This window comes from Neomonachus schauinslandi, chromosome 1 (assembly GCF_002201575.2).
Source record: "Neomonachus schauinslandi chromosome 1, ASM220157v2, whole genome shotgun sequence".
NCBI lineage: Eukaryota > Metazoa > Chordata > Mammalia > Carnivora > Phocidae > Neomonachus > Neomonachus schauinslandi.
This window is the reverse complement of record NC_058403.1, coordinates 160,801,852-160,819,690: the sequence shown is the minus strand read 5'-3', so window position 1 is coordinate 160,819,690 and position 17,839 is coordinate 160,801,852. Positions and strand designations below refer to the sequence as shown.

The window sequence follows — 17,839 nt, the reverse complement described above, 5'->3', positions numbered from 1 at the left end:
TGTCTTTTATGATCTTCCCAAGTCCCTCCAACAATCCTTAGTGAGGAAGTTTAAAAGGACTACTTGTTGACCTCAAGTGCTCTGTGGCTCCAACATTCAAGGCTTCTTCCTTCTGATTTTTTCCCCCTCTAATCCTCCACTTCTTCATCTATCTCCACATCCTCAATTTTACATTTTCTAAAATTTTCACTGTTCCAGTATATTGAGTTTTTCCTGACATCTCATAAATGGGTTTTCTGGGTACACATTCTGTCATTCTCAAGAAGGATAAGAGAGGGGGGTGCCCTGGGTGGCTCAGTTGTTAAGCGGCTGCGTTTGGCTTAGGTCATGATCCCAGGGTCCTGGGATCGAGCCCCGCATTGGGCTCCCTGCAAGGAAGGGAGGTGCAGGAAGCCTGCTTCTCCCTCTCCCACTCCCCCTGCCTGTGTTCCCTCTCTCGCTGTGTCTCTGTCAAATAAATAAATCTTTAAAAAAAAAAAAAAAAGGGCAAGAGAGGCACAAACCTCTTCTTACTTCCTCATCAGGAGGACCAGCACAAACATACAAATGGGTTCCTGCTATTTCCCTGACTCAAGTTTGCCAGACAACTAAGTCCATTCACTGGCTTGTTCAAGCTTTCTTTTAAATTGATGAAACTGTCCTACCTACCTTCCTTTCACGGTATGTGTTTTGTATGTGTGAGAGGGAAAGTATCTCAAGTATACTTCATTTGATCTTTGCAAATCTCTAGAGAGAGTTGAGTAGAAACTGTTAATCCTCACCATGCTCCTGTGGAAAATAAAGTCCTTTGGAGATTGAACAATTCACTCACAGTTACATGAGAAATTAAAAGCAAGATTTCCTCAAGCTGAGAATCTTCCCAAATGAGAAAATATACTATTGGTCCCAGAGATAGTACTTTATTTACAGCTAGTTAAATAGTGAAATAGCATTTGGGTAAGTAGAATAAGCTCCATTTCCCCGCAGATGAAAACAGACCAACAGGTTAGGAGACTTGCCAAGGTGACATAAAGCTGCAGAACTCAAGGGTGGAGCAAGACCCACAATGGGTCCAGTTGAAACAGCCCCATTAATTCACCAACTAATTACTAGCATTTGCTTTCTTCTTCAAGTCATAAGAAGTACCTGGAGAATGATGACTTTCTGAAAGAACAGAAAAGTCACAGCTGTTATTGGGTAGCTGAAACCCTATTACACTTACACATTTTTTTTAAAAAGTAGGCTCTACACCCAATGTGGGGCTCGAACTCACGACCCTGAGATCAAGAACTGCATGCTCTACCAGATGAGCCAGCCAGGCACCCCTATCCTTACACAGTTGTGTTTGGGTTACTATAGTAAACACCTCTAATCTACAGGAAACATCAGGGAGGAAACCAAGAAAGCCATAAACTTTGAGGCTTTTGTAAAATGTGATGAACAAAGAGGCTGGCAAGATGCCCTTGTTGTCTTGGAATACAGGTCTTCTGGGTTACCTCAGCACCTTGAAAGAACTTTACTGGGCCTGTCATCACTAAAACACTTTCGCTGATTTGTTCACCCAGGTCATGGAAGTTTGTTCCTTAGCTCTTTTCACAACCTCACAACCCACAATTTGAAAGCACAAATCTGATCAAGCTTAACAATTTCCAATCAAACATTTTTCAGTGCCATCAGTCATTTTTATATGGCTTACATAACATAACCTACATGTGAAATTATGGTCTGAAATCAGGCTAACACAAAGAGCCCAGTGTGGAGGAGTGCATGTGGGGGAGGAATTTAGGGTTCAATCTACATCTAGTTAATCACTGTAAACATCAAAGTATCAAAACACTAACACCAATAATAACAAAAGCAATAACCACCCACCCCCACACCCCATGACTTTTTAGGTGTGGCATCTGCCTCTGATTCATGAAGACATTTCTACATTAAACCTTTACCTCCTTTGTCCCTGGGAGGTACTTCAATTTCTAATTAAGAAATGGGAGGCTGAGAAAGATGCAGTAACTTCCCCTTATTAGGTTAGTGAGGTGTACTGAGAATCCGAACCACTTGGTTCATGCTTCCTGTTTCTAGATTTATTATTGTCTTTTTAAAAACTTACTGCTTCTATACCACTAATCAAATGCAAAATGTAAACAAGAACAAAAGGAAGAAAATACCCATTATTCCAGTTCCCACTGACTTCTCACTACTCCCATTATTAATATTATAATCTCTTTTGCTTTACTTGCTAGTATTTACTTCCTACCTAAATCCTAAAATAGGGAAGTCATATACCTAGGGAATTCAAAGAAAGAATACCTCTGTCTTCTCATTAAATATTAGTATCAAATCAAAGAGTGGGGGGGGAAAAGGGAAGGTAAACTGTGTACAGCCTTTCACATGTGATTTTTTAAAATCAAGAACTCTAAGGGATTTTAACCTCTTGATATGATGCCAATTACAGCTCTGTGGACATGAAGGGGAGGGGGCAATTCTTAGTCCTACAAATATATGATTTTGACTAGCATGTGCTTTCCATCAGACTCCAGCTGGAACACAAAGTAGTATGAGATTCATAACCTCATTTTGAGACTTTTTACTCAAAAGTCCTTCCCAAATCATTACAACTCAAAGAAAACTTAGACACTCGAATACGGCTTGAGTTTAACTATTAGTCAACAGAAAGCCTTAAAGACTGTGAGATCTTTTTTAAATGTAGGTTATGTCATATTTTGGGAGGTGAAATCCATCCCCCAACCCAAAGCAAAATCTGCTCTATTTACAAAATATAAAAAGACATCTAGATTTTGTTGTAGGTAAACAATTAATAAATAATAATAAGTAAATTAATCAAGTGTTTCAGCCATTGGAGGTCAACACATTAGTCATCTACTTAGATCAAAGATAAGCCAGGGCTCTTTTGGGTCAAATTCCTGATGAATGAGAAACTGGATGAGTGTCAGGCTGGAAATGTTTCACCTAGTACATCACTCTTTGGGCGTGGCTCGAAGTCTGGAGCCATCTCTGAGAGTGGGGGGTGGGGGGAGTGCTTCCCTAATTGGGCAATAGGTCATTAGGACAGGATGGCTGAAGAATCTTGTAGAGCAGGTACTGAGAGAAACAGGAAGAACCAGATCCCAGGGCTAACACCAACAGGGACCTGAGGTAGCTTCTGCCAGGGTTTGACCAGAACAGAGAGACATAGTTAGTGTAGAGGTATGATGTGTGGTGGGAACTGGAATATATTCCTGGCTGAATTGGGGAAAGTGGATATTTCCTCCCTACCTTTTGTTACTTCATTTGTGTTGAAGCCTGAAAAGAGGCTAGGAAACACTGAACTAGCCTTTAGTTGGAAAGGAAAAACCACAGAATCAGTCCCCGAAACCTTCAGGGTAGGCAGTGCATTATCTTAAAGATAAGAAACAGCAGATGCCTATAGCGTATAGGGAATGAATAAAAGCTGGGGGGGAGGGGAGCTTTCTAGGCAATCTGGAAACTTGGTAATGACAGCTTTCTAACATCCTGGCACACCACAGACCATACTAGGTGCTTCACATACATTATCTCCAACCCTGTACAGTAGATATCATTACCTTGTTTTTATACAGGAAACTGAGGCTCAGAGGAATTACATACGGTCACACAAAAACTGGCAAGTGAATGCAGGCTTGTCCAACCTCAAGTAATTACTGAAGTAAATAATTTTTCTCTCCCTCTCTTCCTCCCTCCTTCCCTTCCATTCTTCCTCCTTTACCTCTTCAGGGCTATGTTGGGAAAAGCACATCTGTAAATTCTCTTTTATATGGAAGGTTTTACTTTTCCTAAGAACATATCTCAATTGGGCTTTATTTCTCTACAGGAGCTAATTTGATCCAATATTCTCAAGTTTCTATTTCAAACTTACTGTCCAAACCTAGTCTACATATACTCTGGAGACTCTCAGATCAATTTATAATTGACACAGGTCTAACACCTGGAGTAAAGGGGCCAAAATAGCTGTATCTGACCATATCTTTCTTATGTCTAGTGATGGTAAAATAAAATTATATTTAACTGACCATCTGTTTAATTAAAACTCCAGGGCGCCTGGGTGGCTCAGTCAGTAAAGCGTCTGCTTTCGGCTCAGATCATGATCCCAGGGCCCTGGGATCAACCCCACATCGGGCTCCCTGCTCAGCGGGGAGTCTGCTTCTCCCTCTCCCACTGCCGCTCCCCCTGCTTGTGCTCTCTCACTCTCTCTCTGTCAAATAAATAAATAAAATCTTATAAAATAAAATAAAATAAAAAAAAATAAAACTCCAATGGCCTGTGCCTAATTGCGTTAGCCTAGCTACTGACGGTTGTACGCATGTGACGGCTGCTCTGGTGAGTGCCTTCTTCTGTGTTTTTGCTCTTATGACTCAGGGCAACTTAAAATATCCCTGGGCTTAATACAGTTTCAGAAGCTGATTTCCAAAGGACAGTAATCCCCTTAAAATAGAAGCTTTTAAAATGGCATTACTGCTCCTCAACAGGAAGAGGGTTTTTAGTCTGCCTATATGACACTGCCACATATGGGCAGTAGCGGAGTAGGATTCCCAGCCAGATCCCCGAAGGGAAAAACTACAAAAGGAACCTGTAAAACTGTCAATGAATGTTTTCCTAGTTCTCTCCTATTTTCAGTGCATTTTGCCACAGCTCAATTTTTTCCTCTGGTAGCTCAAGGATATATTATACCCACCATGGGAACAGGACTAGTCTTCCAGTTTTTAGCAGATCAAATATATGTTAAACCATTTTACTGTGTGACCTGGCAAAAGTTACTTTATCTTTCTGGGCCTCAGTATACTCGTGTAAAATGAGATTAAACTAGATATCTAAGGGCCCTTCTATCTCTAAAGTACTACTACATGAACCCAGGTTCTCCTAACAAATCTGTGATAATACTTTAATGGGATGTACAGACTATCTGCACAGGAAGAATCTGAAGTGAGCACAATCCCATCACCAGAAAAACTGTCTAAACTTTGCATCTTTCTTTCCCAAAATACATGTTCTCACTCATATCTGAGAGCCCAATGCACAGCTCAAAGACTAAAAACCTAGTTCCTGATCAAAGGTTGAGGTGGAGTTCAGATCCAAGCTCTGTTACAGTGGCTTCCTGGGCTGAATGCATGTGGGTGCTGAAGACATACTCAGCCATGGCACAGTTATATGGGTGAAGAGAGAGACTGTACTCCACAGGCTTCTGAATGTTTCTAATTATTTCAAAGTAAGTAGATGGTCTTGGGTAAAAATCTTAATTTGGCCTTACGGGCAGAGAGCAACAAGAAGCACATTAAGTGAGTGACAAGACCGAAAAGGGACTCTGCAAAGGGGGAAATAAGGATGGAAGTGAAAGTTTCCTTAGTAGGTTTCCCCTATTACCTACACTGCTGTGGAAAACTTTCCAGAGCTTGTGCAGTCACAGATTTTTTTTTTTTGCATTCACAGAATTTTATAAAACATGTTAGCAACAATGACTCAGCTTTTAGTGAAACACACACTTTGACCTGGAAAAGGCCCAATACCCCATGCAGTCAATGCTTCCTAGAGCTAGACTATAGGCTAGTCTTTCAATCACACAGATTTTAGCTAGACTGCAGTTTTTCGATCATAATAGATTTCAGGGTTGAGCTTGGGGGGGGGAAAAAAAACCTGTCCTAAAATGAAAAACAAAACCAAACCACTGGCTTTGCATTCACATTAAACTGGGTTCTATTCCTGGCTTTATCACTTACTAAGTAACTTTTTGGCAAAATGTAAAACCCCACTGGGCCTCCATTTCCTCATCTGTAGAATGGGGATAATACAATCCACCTGAAGGGCTACTGTGAGGATTAGCAAATATATGTAAAGCATTATGCACACCATAGGAGTTCAGTAAATGTTGAGTGGTAGTGTCTTCCTCCACCTCATTTGAATAACAAGCAGCAACCCTGTACACAGCCTCCCTCCTGTCAACTCACATATTAGTAAAATAAACTAAAGCACAGAAAATAAACAAATATATCTAGAGTGGCCATATATGCTTTAATTGGTTCTTGGTCACAGAAGAATCCCTTAAGTCCATCCCTAGCTAGCCTACTTCCTTCCTAGACAAAAAGCCAAACCTACAACAGAGCTCAAATAGAAATTAGTAAAGAGAGGCTGTTGCAAGCAGCTCAGCAACAGTGTTGGGATATGGAAAGGAGAAAAAAACAAACTTTATGAAAAGCAGACAAAAGAACTTTAAAGAGCAAGCTGTCTCAGACTGTTTACTGTAGAGGCACATAATCGTTTCACTCTCACTGACCTGACAGTATCACTGAGCTAGAACACCACTGTTCTATACTATTTCCAATCAAGTCAAGGTTCAGTGTATTATTCTGTTAAAAGAAGGTAAAGAAATTCCCTAAAAATGCTTAAAATGTGAAAGTTTTGATTCTTAAGAATATGCTTCAATGTGTGGGAAAATTTCACTTAGATGAAATGGTTCAAAGATCAACAAAATTAAGTATATTTACTAGTTAAGAACATTTAACAGAGGAGAAATTTCTAACTGCTCAATACATGGGAAATACTGGTACAACAAAATAGCTGAGTCAAACAGCTGTGACATTTCTGCTCCCTTTCTTGGGGAAAAAAGGCTTTCTTTCTTCAAGATTCGTTTTAAAAAAAGACCATTCTAAAGTTTAAGTGATATGACAAAAGTGAGATTACACATTATACTATGTCTTCCCTGGCTCTCCAAGCTTTACCTCTGTTTTCGAAAATTCTTAAGTTTTCTTCTTTTTTTTTTTAAGATTTTATTTATTTGAGAGAGATAGCGAGAGAGAGCACAAGCGGGGAGGAGAGTGAGAAGCAGGCTCCTGCTGAGCCAGGAGCCCAACGCGGGGCTCAATCCCAGGACCCTGGGATCACAACCTGAGCCAAAGGCAGCCGCCCAACCGACTGAGCCATCCAGGAGCCCCGAAATTCTTAAGTTTTCTTTATTCTCTCTTTATTCCATAAAACTAATCATTTACCCACTACAGAGAACCCAAAATGCAATGAAAGAAATGCACTTCTCGTTACCTCACAAGTGGTTTGGACTTGATTCTTATAATGAGGTTATAATGACCAGCTAAAAGTTCTGTCCTGTCCCTGGATTATTTCAAATTGGTACAAAGGTGGGCCTTGGGAAACCTGTTTTTCCTCTATGATTTTCTCATATTGGCCTACATCTGACTTGAAGACATAACAAGCTCTATATGAATTTTAAGCTCTGAAGGATTTAAAAACTGGAATGTTTTACCATCCATTCAAAATAAAGGGGTCAAACCAGGCAATTGGCTTTTTGTTTTGGGGGTGTTTTTTTTTTGAGCATCTGACTGCGGGAGGACCGGGTCTCCATGTTCAGAGGGGTCTATTTTAATAGCAGCAGTAGCAGCTGCTACTTAACATCAACTGAGCATTCACAGGACCAGGCACTGAGCTATGTGCTTTACATAAATTATTCCCTTTAGATGTCACAATAACCTTATGAAGAACTGTTATTATTCCTATGTTACAGATGAGGAAACCAAGACTTCGAGAGGTTTAGAAACTTGCCCAGTTTTCAAGGTTAGCAAGTGGCAGAACTAGAATTTGAACATGGGAGTTAGGTTTCACACTGTACAAAAGATCAGATGTTTTATTTTTAGAGTCCATTTGAATATCTGTTAGATTACTCACTTTAGATACTGTCTTTTAAGTATATGAAAGAATATACAAAATACTAAAATAATAAATAGTAATATATTTGCTTTTATTAAAAACTTCATTTCTCTCTCCCACACTCACTTTTCTTTTCATCTCCCTTAAAGTCTTTTTTTTTTTTTTTAAAGATTTATTTATTTATTTGAGAGAGCAAGAATGAGAGAGAGTACATGAGAGGGGGGAGGGTCAGAGGGAGAAGCAGGCTCCTCGCTGAGCAGGGAGCCCGATGCAGGACTCGATCCCGGGACTCCAGGATCATGACCTGAGCCGAAGGCAGTTGCTTAACCAACTGAGCTACCCAGGCGCCCCTCCCTTAAAGTCTTAGAATTAGGTTAGAATTAGTTAGAATTGAAGAATGAAGAGGCAGGGCTTAATTACTAATATTTTCACCATCTGAAAACAGCGTGCTGCTGTAACTTCTCTCAGAGCTAATGGATACACATGAACAATTTATTTCAAACCCTGAGGTTATCTCATAAAAGCAAACTTAAAAAAAAAAAATCATTGTTTTTTAAAAAGAGGGGAAACAGACCTTAAGAGATCATCTGTTCAACCCTTGATATTACAGGGTAAGTAGTGAGGATTCCCTCAAGTTAGTATTTGGGATAGGACCAAAACCCAGGTCTTTCGAGGCCTGCTCTGACCTGTAGCTTCTGTAAAACTGGCCCTTAATCTGTATCAGTGAGGTGGCCTGTCTCTGGCTGAGCGAGTTTGGATCTGAATGAGTACTGTATGGGGGATATTATTTCTCTCTGCATGGGATAGAAACAAGGGGAAAAAACATGTTTTTAGAGAACAACTAAGAGTGGTCTAATATGAATATGGAGTATAATATGAAACAGAAGAAAGACCAGCTTCTCTACCTTTAGCACAGATATGACTCAAAGCAGTTAGCCCTGTGAGAATTCTCTAACGACTGTAGAAACATTTCATGTTTAAGTCCACGCCCATTCAAACATCTGCCAATTCGTAACAAAGGTAACAGACGTGCTTATCTGGATATACTTTCAGTCTAATCTCTCTACACCAATTGTCCACATAAGTGTGTTTAAGGTCAAATAGCTACAGTGTTCATTACATTTTAGCCAGGTATATCTTTGATTTTTCTTAGATTTCTTAGAGTTCAGAGGGTTATAGATCTTTTGAATTCAGTGTAGTATAGTTATAGGTTGCAATGATTTGTGGTTCTGTGATTATAAATAAATAGGTGGAATGCCTTAGAGAGCTTGGGCTTCATGTGAAAGTCCTAAACTGGAATGGAAGATTGGAGAGCTACCGTAATTGTCTTCCCCTGACCCCAATGCTTCATTGGTGTATGATCTCAGGAGTCATTTAACTTTGCTGTGCCTCTATTTTGCTCTCTATGATAGAACTATGGGGATGTTATATGACATATCTAAAGTGTTCTGGATGCTATAAAAAAAGATACTCTACACAGATCTTTTTGCAGTTCCCTTCCCAACTTTAGAATTTTAATTCCATATAACTTACCTATATCGCTCCTCCTGTAAGGCCTGCATTATTAATGAATAGTCTCTCTGATAATGTTCCTTGAGGGTCTCAAAGGATTCCTCTAGTCTGGCCTGTGTTTCCCGGATCTCCTGGATCTCATGTAGTAGTGCATCAAATCCTGAGCTCTGCATGTCCAGGGTGTTTGTTTTGGAGCTGGACGCTCCTACAGCAATGCCTCCAGTGGTGCTGTTGGCTCCCACTGAGCCTGAAGTGGCACTAGAACAATCTTCCTCACTACCATATTTTGGGCTTGACTGAAAGTTTGAAATCACCCCCAAAGCCTTCCCCCCATCATCCACTTGCCCTTCCTCTAAAGAGTCCTTCAGGTTAGGGATATTGTCTGCACTGCCAAATTTATTCCGAATTAGTGAGGCAATCTCTCTGGGTTTTGAGACTACGGCCCCTGCTGCTGAATGGGTCGCCTGGGAGAAGCTAGAAAGTCCACCTTTGACACTGTCCACCACACCTTCACTGAAGCCAGTCACCTTTGCTCCCACATCCTTCAGACCCTGGTGCATGTCCCTGAAGACATCCTTCGGCTGCCGAGGAATCCCATTCTGCTCCACCTCTCGGAGCTTCCTGTGGTAGTGCTCGAGTTTCTTTTGCAGCTGGAGGATGGTTTGGGCAGATTTCTGGTTCTTCTTCTCAAAGACCTGCTTGATGCGGGCAGCCTGCTGCTTGTCTGCACTGTTGGCAAGCTTCAAGTACTCAGCGACGTTGTCGTCCCGGGCTGTTTGTGCAATTTTGATCTGTTCTGTGAGCTTCAGGATTTTCTGCTGCAGGTGAGCGATAGCAGCCTTTGTGCGCTGAGGGTCTGGTGTTCCATCCACAGAGTCTGTGTGGATGCTGCCATCGGTGCTGGAGGCCACTGCACTGGAAGTCTGGGCGAGGCTGCTTACTTCCAATCGCTCGATCTAGTATAAAAATAAGAAGTGGATGTTAGAAGGAGCCCAAGAGGACTACCTCTCCAGAATCAATAAACCAAATGTATTGAAAATTTACGAACTCTCAGATCTTGGCATAGATAGTTGACCTAATACCTCCTGTCCTGTACAACTCCCATGTCCCTTTTGGATACTGTCCTTATACAAGTATTCTTTGCCTTACACAAAACAGACATGAAAAAAGATTTGCACAAGATGTAAACTGGGGGTGTTCTTCCTTTGTTAGAGAATTTATTACAGTATTTCTTTAAATAACAAAGCTCCCCTAGTTATTTATATATTTTTAAAGATTTTATTTATTTGAGAGAGAAAGAAAGAGCAAGCAAGCACAAGTGGGGGAGGGCAGAGGAAGAGGGAGAAGCAGACTCCCCGCTGAGCAGGAAGCCCCACGCAGGGCTCAACCCCAGGGCCCTGGGATCATGACCTGAGCCGAAGAGATGCTTAACCAACTGAGTCACCCAAGTGCCCCAGCTAGTGGGTTTAAAGCATGATTTTATTCACAAACATTCTTCACACATACTTTTGTGAAACAAGGTACATCTGCATTTCAATTTAATTATATGAAAATCATTTTAGTATTCAGACATCACTATAATTCCAATCCATGCTCTCAGATTATGGTCACCCAAAATGCTGGTGAGAATAGGTATTTTACTGGCTAGATATAAAAATCCAATTATCAGTGTCTTTTTACCCCAAGTATGTCAAGGGTAATGGGATTATTCTCTCTCTAATAGGGACACTCAATTGGTAGCTGTGGACAGGTGAAGGTAAGAATGAGAAGGTACTGCTCCAAGTGCCAAGGATGAATGTGGTATACTCTCGGAGTTAATATCCCAGATCACAAGTACTGTGATATACTTGGGCAATAAAAGTGAATAATACTCAGGGAGAGAGACAGTAAGAGGTAAGAAATTAATCAAGTCAACAACTAAGTTCAGGCCTTTTGGAGCTCAACTTTTGTGAGTTCTATCCAGTAAAAGGTTTTTTATTAGACAAGGGACTCTTAAACACACACAATGACTATCCTTCATATGGGTGAGCAACCATTCAAAGGAGATGAAGAAAAAGACAAGCTGCTCAGATCTGAAAACTGAAACTATCCTATTTCAAAGCCATTAGCCAAAGCTGGGGAGAGGTCAGGTTTCCCTAACTCAGGCAAGAAAACCTAAAGTGTGGCTTGTCATGAACTGGAGTCGGGCTCATGCAAAAAGTCTGTAGAAACTGCTCTCTATTGGACAGTAACAGAAATAAAATAATAAAAGAACCATCTCAGGGCATCAGGGTGGCTCAGCTGGTTAAGTGTCTGCCTTCGGCTCAGGTCATGATCCCAGGGTCCTGGGATTGAGCCTCACATGGGGCTCCCTGCTTAGCAGGGAGTCTGCTTCCTCTCCTTCTGCCCTTGCCCTTGCTCTGCTCTCTCTCAAATAAATAAATAAATAAAATCTTAAAAAAAAAAAAAAGAACCATCTCAGGGTAATAAAAATGCCCAGTTTGAGTGTCAAATTACAAATTTACCATCTTGGAGATTAAGATCATATCCCTTTTACTTGGTCCTCATCCCTAAATCTGTAACCAGCAGCAATCTCGTAGAAAGAACTGTATATAGGTTACCCTCATATTTTAAAAATGTGAATTACATTTTTGTGATAATATACCAAATCTGATATATTCGTGAAATACTGGTAACTTGTCAGTCTTTTTTTCATCTTGGTTGTATTGCCTCAGTTTCCCATCTGAGCAGGAATTATGGTGATCTCTAACTCCAAAACTATTAGTTTATTAGTGGAAAGTTCATTACTGGAATTAATATATTACTACTGATGTGAATAAAAACATAGTTTTTCTTTTTTAGATGAACAAATGAGAAATAATGTGCATTTAAATAAAATCAAAAGATAATTTAAAACTGAAATGAAGAGCAAAATGACATTATGTTCCACTAATAACAAAAATGTCCAGAATAGTTTAGGGACTAGCACAATAATTATTTTGCATAACTTCCTCCATCTGCCCCATTTTTAGGTGCAAGCTAACAAGCAATGAAAGGGCCAGAGGGAAGCAGCAGAAAGGAGAATGAGCCAGAGTTCCAGATAACCACGTTGCCAAGAGTTGAAAAAGGAGCTTCCAGAAACCCACTTTCTTCAGTGCCTTACAGTCACTCTCTTAAGTTGTACAGGGTTCCCACTGTGTGATTTTCTTTCTGAATGGGATTTCAGATCCCACAACTACAGGATGTAGTGGACCCTGATTGTGTACTTATGTTTAATAGCTCAAAATCTACCACAGGAAAGAAAAGCAAATATAAAATACCACTGATTCAAGACTACAAGCTCATGTATTATCCAGTTTTCTTAAGTTCTTTGCTATTAGTTTGAATATCACCTTACATGCAGTCTATTGTTAAAAGAAGTGCAGATATAGAAGTCAAGTTTAATTATTACTCAGGGAGGATAAATATTGATCATACTGGTGAAAATATGTCTTTGGTACTAGAATCAAAGTTTTATTATATCTCTAAATTTGAAAAAACACAAAATTTCAATGTATTTTTTTTTTTTTTTTTACAAATGATCACAGTTTAATTCAGATTTTATTTCCCTACACGGTAACTAAAGAAGTAAACCAGACTAGCTTTAATCTGACTTCTGTCCTACCTAGGCTGTTTGGGGCCACACTACATCCTACCAGTATATGACTCCCACTTAAGAGTCATCAATATTCCTGCAAGAGTACATCTGACAGAACCCACTGTTCTCAGCCTCCAAAGAAAATGAATCCACAGCTTCAGCAGGAGGGTAGTTTAACACCTGAAACCATGAATCACTTGATTTACTCAGTAACTCTTCCCAATTTTGGCAAGCACTATCCTTAAAAAGGAAGGAGAGAGAAGAGGCAGAAATGGGGGGGGGGGGGAGGGCGGGAAATAAAAGGGGAGAAGAAGAGGAAGAGAGGTGGCAAGAAAAAGATATACTGAACTACAGAATTACAGGACAGGGGCTGTGAATACCCTCAGGGTATCTTTTGAACTATGAACAAAAGCTCTCAGAGGTTAAGAATACTTAGCTGTGAGTATGCACCAACTGAAAAGTGGTTCTCTTTTTCTTTTTTTTAAAGATTTTATTTATTTGAGAGAGAGAGAATGAGAGAGAGCACATGAGAGGGGGGAGGGTCAGGGGAGAAGCAGACTCCCTGCTGAGCAGGGAGCCCGATGCGGGACTCAATCCAGGGACTCCAGGATCATGACCTGAGCCGAAGGCAGTCGCTTAACCAACTGAGCCACCCAGGCGCCCGGTTCTCTTTTTCAAAAGCCTTTGCTGGCATATTAGGCTAGCCATTATAACAAAATAAAATTAGATTCCTACCCTCATTCCAGACAGGCAACTAAACTGCAAATATCAAAAGCAAATTTTAAACCCTTTAGAAGGTAGTATTGGAAAATATGGGGGGAAGGATTTTCTTAAACATACATGAAAAGGCACAAATCAGAAACAAAATTATTAAATCTGGCTACATTTAGTGTAGTGAAGCAGGGATTCTGGCATAAAACTGCTTGGGTTCAAATCTAGCTTTGCTACTTACTACTAGTCACGTGACCTTGGTTGGGCAAGTTACTTCTGCTTCTATTTCATCAACTGTAAAATGGAGATAATACTCATACCCATTTCAGAAGACTGTTTTGAGCATGAAATAAATAAAACAGTCCTGGGCACAGAGTAAACAGTTAGTACTGGTTATTATTTTTGTACCATTCTATGTGATTCTTTTTAAAAATTCAAATATTAAAAGATTCTAGAATATACTTCAAGATCTTTCACATTTCAGGCATAATCATGTCAGATACAGAGTCTGAACCAAAGGAATAATGTAATTCAACACTACAGTAAAAGTAATAATAGTCACTTTTCTTCCTTCCTTCCTTTTTTTTTTTTTATAATTTAGTCACCTTTCTTGACTGCTGGTCTTGTGGCTAGGCAGCTGACTAGGTAGCTAGCTAATCTTCCAAAGCTCACAACAACCCTAGAGAGTAGATATTGTTATCACTAATTTACAAATGAACTGTGAGGCGCTTCCTAACTACCTTATCACGTGCCAGTTTGACAAACAGCAGCAGCAATACTACCTACTCAATAGGGCTTCGTGTGACCATAGCCTGAGGGCTTTCATGAGTGATCACACCCCCTAGTATAGCAAGTCCCAGCCACTTACCGCTGGGGATAGAAATAATTTGTATAGAAAAAAGTGAGGACCAAAACCCAGTCAATTAAATATATTTTGACTACTTATTGTAAACTAGGCAATGCGCTACACAGCTAGGGGTATGGTCAGAGCCACAATTCATTATCTAGCTGTTGCTATAACAGCAGATATGCTGCTTTGCTTGCACTTTGTCTTTTCCTATTAAGAATTCATTTGCCAGGGGGCGCCTGGCTGGTTCAGTTGGTAGAGCATGCGACTCTTGATCTTGGGGTTGTGGGTTCGAGCCCCACGTTGGGTATAGAGATTACTTAAAAACAAAACCTTTAAAAAAAAAGAATTCAGGGGCGCCTGGGCGGCTCAGTTGGTTAAGCGACTGCCTTCGGCTCAGGTCATGATCCTGGAGTCCCGGGATCGAGTCCCACATCGGGCTCCCTGCTCGGCGGGGAGTCTGCTTCTCCCTCTGACCCTCTTCCCTCTCGTGCTCTCTGTCTCTCATTCTCTCTCTCAAATAAATAAATAAATAATCTTAAAAAAAAAGAATTCATTCACCAGGCTTAAATTATCTATTAACAGATCTGAATTAATTGATCAGAAAAAAGTCCAAGAGAAAATTTAAACAGCAACACCTCAAAACAATTAATCAGGGGCAGAACAGAGCCCATCTTGGAGAAAGATTTGACAAAGTTTTATAATGGCTTACAATTTTCATCTGCAAATGCATTAAAGATCTGTTTACTTTCTCTGAGTGTATGAAAATGTCAGAACATGGCAGCACCCAGCTTTGAGAACAATCACATATGAAGAAACATGGTGGAAAGAGCAGTGACAGGAGTAGAATAGAAGGACCTGGGTTCAGACCCACCTTTGCCACCTTACTAGCTAGGTGTCTTTGGGCCACCTTCTTGTTCTTGAGCCTAAGTTTTCTCATCTATACAATGGGGTTATCATTTTCTCATGAGGTTATTTGAAAAAAATGTTAAACGTATGTAAAATCAGATTATGACTGCCAAACATGGTGAACGTTCAAGAAGTCACCCTTTTCTATTGCTTACTTGGTTCATTACTCAAAATCCAAGTACATTTTGTAACTAGAAAAGATTCAGAAATCCGTGACTTAACATCACTATCTTTTTTTTTTTTTTTTTTTTTTAAAGATTTTATTTATTTACTTGAGAGAGAGAGAATGAGAGACAGAGAGCACGAGAGGGAAGAGGGCAGAGGGAGAAGCAGACCCCCTGCTGAGCAGGGAGCCCGATGTGGGACTCGATCCCGGGACTCCAGGATCATGACCTGAGCCGAAGGCAGTCGCTTAACCAACTGAGCCACCCAGGCGCCCTTAACATCACTATCTTCAATAAAGGCCAACAGCCCAGTCCTGTCTTAGTGGAATGAAATAATTTTATCTCTGCTTTATAGAGTATATCAGCTCTCTTTCAGGAAATCTCTGCACTGCTTATTTACACTAAATAATCCACATCATTTCCGAGAAAAATGAAGAAGTCATTTTAAGGTAAAAGAAGGAGGAGGTGGAAAGTGGGGAAGTTTTTGTAATTAATCTGAAAACAAACAGAATCTGGACTATGTTGGTTTTTCTGAAAGTGGATCTTTTCCAAGGCCAATTTCATAGAATGGGTTGTGCAGCAGCCTTTGCAAATTCATACTTAGGCACCTGCAGACCCAGCTCCATTGTTCTTCCAAAATCTTTCTCTCACAGATATGGGGCCATGGTTTTGAACCAAAATTGGAGTGTGTGGCTTAATTCAAGTGCACTTAGTGGGGGGCAAAAGGATAGAATGTTTGATTTTTGGGAGACCACCCCCCAAATGCATTACAAATTGTAATCCCTAGAGATCCATAATCTTGGTTTTAAGAACTGCACAGAAATCTATATTCTAATCTATATTCTAATCAATGATAAACAGAAAGATGCATCATATAAATTTTTCTTTTTCTGCCAGGCAGGTTGTACTGAGAAGGTACAGCAGAGGAAAAAGTCCTGCCTTAGAAGTTACACAGCTCTGCCTTTGAATGTTGTATCATCATCTCCCTGAGGCTTGCCTTTTCCAACATCCTCAACACCTATTCTTAACAAAAAGAAAAGAAATCTCACAGTCTATTAGCACTTTGTTCAGAAAGTATATATTCATTATGGGAAGACTTTTCACCTATTTCCAGTATCTCACTGTAGAAATGACATGCCCTTCCCCTCTCACAGTAAGCACAACCCTGTTGATCAATTCTCTCATCTATAATTCTGACTGACATTTAGTCTACTGTGGAATGAAGAGGAAATCTCAAGTGGGAGTAGTAGAAAATAAAAATGAACTAAGTTCCAATAGCCCATAACCAGCAAGCTTTTTCTCTAAGCATTCCATTTTTACTTTGGAGCTAAAAATCAAGATTCAACGTATAGGCTTAAAAACAAACCTTTTTACTTGTCACAAAGATTTTTTTCTCACTTATAAAATAATCCTTGGGCAGAATGGAGCATTTCCTGTAAGTTCTAGGGGTCGCTTTTTCATATTTTACACAGAACTCTGGCTATATGCAACAGCTGTGGGTTCTACAGAGATTTGTCTGGACCACCCCAGAGGGGAATAGTGGAAGCAAGTGAGCAGGGTTCCTGATTACCTCTGTTTTCATCTATTTTATCTGGGTATTCTGGGGAAAGTTTGCTTAGAAAAATAAAATAATGTTTTATTGCTTAATTTTGAAAGGTTTGAAAAATCAATGATATACAAATAATACTCATGATGATAATCTTGACCACTTCTTTTTTTTTAAAGATTTTATTTATCCACTTGCTAGAGAGAGAGAGCATGGGCAAGAGAGAGTGAGCGAGAGCACAAGCAGTGGGAGCTTCAGGCAGAGTGAGAAGCAGGCTCCCTGCAGAGCAAGGAGCCCAATGCGGGACTTGATCCCAGGACCCCAAGATCGTGACCTGAGCCGAAGGCAGCCACTTAACCGACTGAGCCATCCAGGCGTCCCAATCCTGGCCACTTCTAAATCTGGCACTATAGTTTGTGTCTCAAGCTTCTTTTTTGTACAAAGAAACACTTAAGGCCCCACATGCTTTTCTACACTCAGCACTTTTCAGGCCCATTTTCCATAAAGAACAAAGTTTTAAAATCATCTCATGGGTGATATCGCACATGTGAAAATGAGTAGAAGACATGCTCACTGAAATGCAAATTCTGGTGGAGTTTGCTCACTAGTTTTGTGGCTAAGATCCTACCACATGCCTCAGCAAAATGACAAAAAACTTTATCATGGATTCCTTGGGAATAATGGAAACCTTAAATTTAAATTCACATATACTAAGGGTCACACCTGTAATTTGGTTCTTGTGACATGGCATGCTGTTTCACACCTCCAGGCTTCTGTCCATATAGTCCAGGGCATGTTCTTTTCTTTTCTGGCTAACTTCTACTCATCCTTCAAGACCCAGCTCAGGTATAACCTCCTCCAGGATATCT

General features: G+C 40.2%; 1 protein-coding gene across 4 annotated transcripts in view; it reads right to left on the bottom strand.

Annotated features, from left to right (window-relative positions):
- Positions 1–17,839, bottom strand: part of TMCC1 (transmembrane and coiled-coil domain family 1) — a 251,467-nt gene that overhangs the window by 10,510 nt on the left and 223,118 nt on the right. For 3 of the 4 annotated variants that reach the window (XM_021694924.2, XM_021694925.1, XM_021694926.1), the window contains one exon: positions 9,199–10,133. In XM_021694924.2, the coding sequence (XP_021550599.1) occupies positions 9,199–10,133 (935 nt within the window). Of the gene's footprint in view, positions 1–9,198; positions 10,134–16,385; positions 16,434–17,839 lie in introns of those variants that run through there. The other variant, XM_044921032.1, reaches the window with a different exon arrangement.